Genomic DNA, 6,000 nt, shown 5'->3' with positions numbered 1-6,000 from the left:
ATGTGTGATGGAATTTTTGGATCATTAAACGGTGGATCATCTTGATTTAAATATTCTTTCAATGTATCGTACGGAATGCTTCGCGTGAATGGTGGTACAAATACGATATTTATATCATTCAAATTGATCATTTCCGTATAACTTGTGCAATTAAAGTTTATATCTGGTTTTTTATAAACTCTAAGTTCCATTGGCTCGTCAACATCGGTTCGATAGCGTAGAATTTTCTTGATGGCACAGTCGCGCTTTTCTTTCCTATCATCAAACAACATTGATAACAAGATATTTTCCGAATGCGCATAATATGAATTATCTTTAATTAGAAATCGTGACCAACCAAAGAACTTGAAAAATAATGCACTGCCGTACATGACAGAGCTGTAATACTTGATATTGAAGTGCATTGGCACATAACATTTAATTATAAATTCAACCGGAATTCTTAAATTTGCATCTGGATTTTCCGTTGTCACATTTAATCGCAATAATCTAGCGGCCTTGGTGAGCCACCGAGAATGTACAATTTTCCCTGGTTTGATGTTAGAAAATTCACCGGAACCACGCCGCTAGAAATTTCATGGGCCATGTCGTATAAGTACTTCGAATCGGTGGAAAATCCTTTTTTTCTGGAGCAGGGGGCATATTTTGCATCTCAATTTTCTGGAAGCCGTCCACCACCTAAAAATATATAATAATAAAATAATTAAAAATGGTTGACAATTATAATAAATGAGTGATAGCAATAATTTACCGGAAGAGTTTCACAAGTTTCGATTTGACGGCTCAGTTTTCCGTTTGCCGATCTTGGTCCAATGCTGGTTGATTTATCCAAAGCTTCAAACAAATGCCGAAACGGAAGTTCGTTGAAGTGTAGAAGGCAAACAAACCAATGCAATGGTATTTTTAACAGCAATTCGAATCGTCGTATAATTCCACCGTGTGGGCCAGTGTTTGTTGGCTCACCGTCAGTGCATATTCCAATTAATGTATCCAGTGATATATTTTTATTGTTGAAAAAATCATTTAATTTGGTTGTTTTGTATTCAGCGGTCTCATGTTCCAGTCTTACGTAACCAATCAATTCAGAATTGGGTTCTCTCAAAATAACAAGATGAGGTTCTTTTACCATCCTTGTATGACACTTCTTATCAATTTTATCTATCATTAAGGTATCATCTTTTCTGCCATCGAATGAAAACGCTAACAAATTGGTATCATCTAACCGTTTGCGAAGCACTTCTTGTCTGTATTTCTCTTTACCTCTGCGAACTTTCGTTTTATCCATGATGAAAGGTTTCCCATGCTTATCTTTAATTTTAAAATCTTGCAAAAAGGTTCCCAATGCTGATGCTACTCTGTCATGCACACCAAATCTGTCACATACCAATGCAAAGTTAAAACAATCGTATCTCTCTGTGTATTGTGAACTTGTGCTTCTATCCATATCTTCTTGAACCGGTGGCATTGATGACATAGACGTTGCTCCTTGCTCTTCAGTTTCCATCATAAATGCATTTATTGTTAGTCTTCTCTGATTATGTTGATCGTGCATGAACTCTTTGAGACGTTCGAGAACCCAGCCGCATGCACATGGAGCTGCCTTCAAATCGGATTTACATGTTCAATGTAAAAAATTTTTTCCAGAGATTTTACATACTCTATAAATTGTTGGGTGTTGTTTCTTCTCTTGATTTGCTTTGTCAAGCAATTTATTCAATTTATTACATACACTTTTTTTCAGCATTATTTCCATACCAAGTTTTTCCCAAATTCCAATCAACTTATCTTGTACTTGAATAGTGAATGATTTATGGGAAAACATTTTTTGTTCTGTTTTAGCACGTTCGCTTAAGTAAAAATAATATCTCAAGATATCCAGATGGGTTGGTAAATTAAGATCAGTCAAATCAGTAGACACATCAAAAACAGTAACATCATGCTTGGGTATATGAATCATTGGGTTTTCGATAGTTGTTGATGTAGTTGCTTCATCTTGCGGTGTAGAGGATGGTGGATTCATTGTAAACTTTTTGATTTGGAATGGTCACTTCACTTATTATTTTTTTTGAAACACCATAGTGGTTATTGCTTTAGTTCTCCTCACTTTCAGAGGTAATAAGAATGAAATGGTAATTTCAATTCTATTTCAAAATTTGCCCCTACCCAAAAGTTCGACCCAAATTGGGGGACATCAGAATTCGTTTCAGGGGTATGGTTCCTTCGGCAAAGTTTCTTATTTTGATCCCTAGAATATGATTTTCATAGAGCAATGGGCAATTTTTTTGCCTCCCCACAAATCGATCCGGCCTAATATACATATGCACAAATATACATGAGGGTGACTCTTAATTTACTAAAGAGTAATTTTATATCATATTTACAATTCTGAATAACGCTACTGTTACAATTAGTCTAATATACTCACATAAAACAAAATTATTTTTTATTCGAATTGCAGACTCCGCACACTAAACGAGCCGCCCTAAACATGGCGCGAGTAAAAATATAATATTTTCGAGGTATAAATATGTATTTGACATTCTCGACTGCAGTAGTATTGATTGCGGATATTAGATGAAATAATTAATTTGTTGTTGTTTTTCCTTAATCCAGTCTCGTCCTTAACGCTTGTGCTTTCGGAAATTTACTAAACAATTTTCCATAATCGAACACATCACCACCATAATGTATATATTTGAGTACGAAAGCTACATTGCAGAGTTATGTGCCAGCAATAAATCACAGGAGATGCAAATAATTTCAAATTGTTGGCAACAAAATTCGGGTGATTTCCGTTTACAGCTAACCGAGTGAGCAATCGAGTAATTTATCAATGATGCATCAACATGTGCACCATAAACGGGTCTTTCGGTCTTTCGATATTTTATGCAAATCACTGAAAAAGGGGTCAAAGTTCAAAAGCACTGTCAGCCAGCGAATGTGACAATAAAGTGATTGGGTGAATGGCTCTGGCATAATTATGATTTCGGACGAACAAACGGAATATATTTCACACACAACTGCGGTTCACTGACTCGCCGCATATGTGTTGGTGATAATTGTTGCTCCAATAGCCAAAGTGCATATCATTAAATGCAAAAACAAAGAGCAAGCGGTGCGACCTGAGCATAGACACCAACTAGCGACCAGCTGACAGGCGAACCGAGATGTAGACGAGCCGGCAGTAGGTGAATTTGCATAGACAAACAGCTAGACAACAAGTCTCTCGGCAGTGCCACACTCACACACACGCACACACAAATTCAGAGACAAAGGCACAGTTATGCCCGTTCGCATGCACCCGCCCATTCATTCACTCAGTGATTCAAGTATTCATTCACTCATTCGCCCGTCCGTTCGCCCGGCCGGCCATTTGTGCCGTGAATTACATAGTTGGTTGCATATTAAGTTTACGGCCAACAATTGCAGCGATTGCAACTGCTAATTAACATGGCCAAATCAAGTCTGGCCTGTGGCAGACTGGGCCGAACCAAATCGAGTGCAACGGCGAATGTTGGCAATCAAATCAGCGGCGCAGCGCCGCGGCGTTCATGGCGTTTGCATAATCAAACAGTGACAGTGCAGGAACATAAATGTGCACACACACATACATATACATATATGGTAAATACATATGAACGCATGTAATATGTAGAACAACAAAATCCACGCAAAAAAATCGAAAAGAGAGCAGCCAACAACAGCAGTGCGCTTTGATGATTCAGCAACAATAAATCCGATTTACGTATTTAATGCTTGCGCACTGTTGTTGCTGTTGTATTTTTGCTTTTCGTTCAATATTTAAGGCCCTTTATATATGCGCTGACTAGTTGTATGCTGTTGGCAGAAACATAGCCACGTAAATACTGAGAGAAATATGTCCACTCTTAAACCATGGTCGCGTGGATAAATATCCGTTGAGATTTTTGCAGAAATTTCCCGTTATATTTGGAATAGGTTAGGCTAAGTTAAGGTTAGGTTAAGAGGTCGCAGTTAGGTTAACAGGGCGATTCCAACGGTGATCACCCTTTGACAGCTTAGAACGCCAATCCGTTGTGATACCTAAAATCTCTTACATAATGGATCAGAAGGCCCTTACAAATCGAAAAAGCGCTTTGAGCCTATCACAAATTTGCTAACGAACTCTGCTCGGTTTTCGGACTGAATGCTCACTTCCCCGTATGAGGCTGCACTTCATAAAAGCATGTCTGTCGTCACCTTAATAGCAGCTACTTCTGTCTGAAAAACAGTGCTGCGGTAGCCTGAAGCTGATATTGACGGAGAGTTTCCTATACCCCCTTCAACCTTCCCTTATAACTCTGACCCAACTGCGAAACAACTGCGCCTCATCTCAAGCGACTCCTCCACATCTACATTAATCTCGTCGGTATCTGAGCTGAGAAGTGCAGTGATGCATATATGTTTTCAGGAAGGCAGTTGAAGAAGGAGATAATTTCGTTGTATCATTGTTTGGACCACCTCATGTGCCCAGTTCCCTGAGCACCCTTCGCAGCAATACATCAGACGGCAATGTACACGGGTGATACGTTTAAAATTATATCAAATGCTATTGTTGATTTATTCCGTAGTACACCGAAGGTGCCTTTGAGAGTCGCTTCTCGAACTTCGTTTTAACTTTTTAGAAAGTGTAGCCTTTTCGAGCGTTTCCACCAGACGTATACACCATATAACATTATTGGCTTGACAACAGTTCCTACCTCAACCCTATACCACGTCTATAGCAGTATAAGACATGCCTTATCAACAAGTTTACGACGTAAACTTCGAAGTTTTATTTTAATCATAAGCACAACGTCACAGCGTACGTTTTAAGCCGGCAGCCTCGTTCTTTTAAGCCTTAAGGTAGGCCGTTAACCACCTAGATTTGATGCAGTGGGGAAAATACCTCACTCCGCTACGAATGTTATGTTGCAAAGAAGACTAAATATGAGGTACCTGAGATTCGACTCCATCTCAAACTTTTAGAGAGCTTTAACCTCCGCCTCTGGTGTAATGTGCCACCTTTCAATACGTTTGCGTACAGCAAACTTCTTCAGCATAAGGGTTCCCTTCAGCCAAGGCATTACATCGTGCAAAGTACTGTCGACCGACCTGCTTTTGATATAAGCATGCTGAACCCTTAACAGTTTACCTTTAGCTATTTTACTCTTAACGTACAGATCCATGAGTCTCTCCAACGTTTTCAACAGAAACGAGTATTGAGTTAATAGGCATGAAATCCATAGCACAGATGTCACAGTTCTTTCCGACCTTTGGTATAAACGTAATCTTAATCAGTCTCCAGGTCTTCGGAACATGGCTTAATCTAACGCAGTTCATGTAGATGGGGGCCAGCCAGCTGCATAACACCTGCTATTGCACCGGTGTGATGCTATCAGGTGTCTTCAACGGTTTAAATCAGCGCCCACGTAAGGTTATATTCATCCAAAAGGTCTAAGAAAGCTGTATATTCCTTTCAAAGTTAAGACAGTTTTTTATGCAAATAACAGCAGGTAAGGTGAGAATATTCTGGCCGGCTATTACGCCATTCTATGTACATCAGTCTGTCAACCCCTTCGGAAATTTCATTTTATATCGTTTTTAGTGACTTCCTGGATTTCTCTTTATTTTTTTTTAATTGTATGTAGACCATTATTATTCCATATATTCATGCAGCTTTCAATAGTAGTAATCAATAGTGAATTAGCTAGAGGCGAGCTCTATAAACAATTATATTACATACCTGAATGTATACTCGTTTCCTATTCGAATTGCAAATATCATCACATTAAACATTTTCACTGATCGAGAGCACATTAGTAACTTGTTGGATAACAGATTTGCTTAGGTGAAGTTGATTTTTTCAATTGTTCTACCACGGCAGCCAGCTGAACCCAGATCATAAGTAATCGATTCATAAACAAATTATATTTGCAAATGTTGCCACCCAAACCAAAAAATGGGCTTGCTTTTTGCTTCAAGTTATACTTGCTGCTGCAG

General features: G+C 38.7%; 1 protein-coding gene across 1 annotated transcript; it reads right to left on the bottom strand.

Annotated features, from left to right (window-relative positions):
* Nucleotides 1–928: 928 nt before the first annotated feature.
* LOC120770440 lies at nucleotides 929–1,444 on the bottom strand (the record flags this gene model as incomplete). Its single annotated transcript, XM_040097910.1, has 1 exon — nucleotides 929–1,444. A coding segment is annotated over exon 1 (516 nt), but the record flags the coding sequence as incomplete, so codon positions are not given.
* Nucleotides 1,445–6,000: the final 4,556 nt, after the last annotated feature.

This window comes from Bactrocera tryoni, chromosome 3, assembly GCF_016617805.1.
Source record: "Bactrocera tryoni isolate S06 chromosome 3, CSIRO_BtryS06_freeze2, whole genome shotgun sequence".
Taxonomy (NCBI): Eukaryota; Metazoa; Arthropoda; class Insecta; order Diptera; family Tephritidae; genus Bactrocera; species Bactrocera tryoni.
This window is presented reverse-complemented; position numbering and strand designations above follow the sequence as displayed.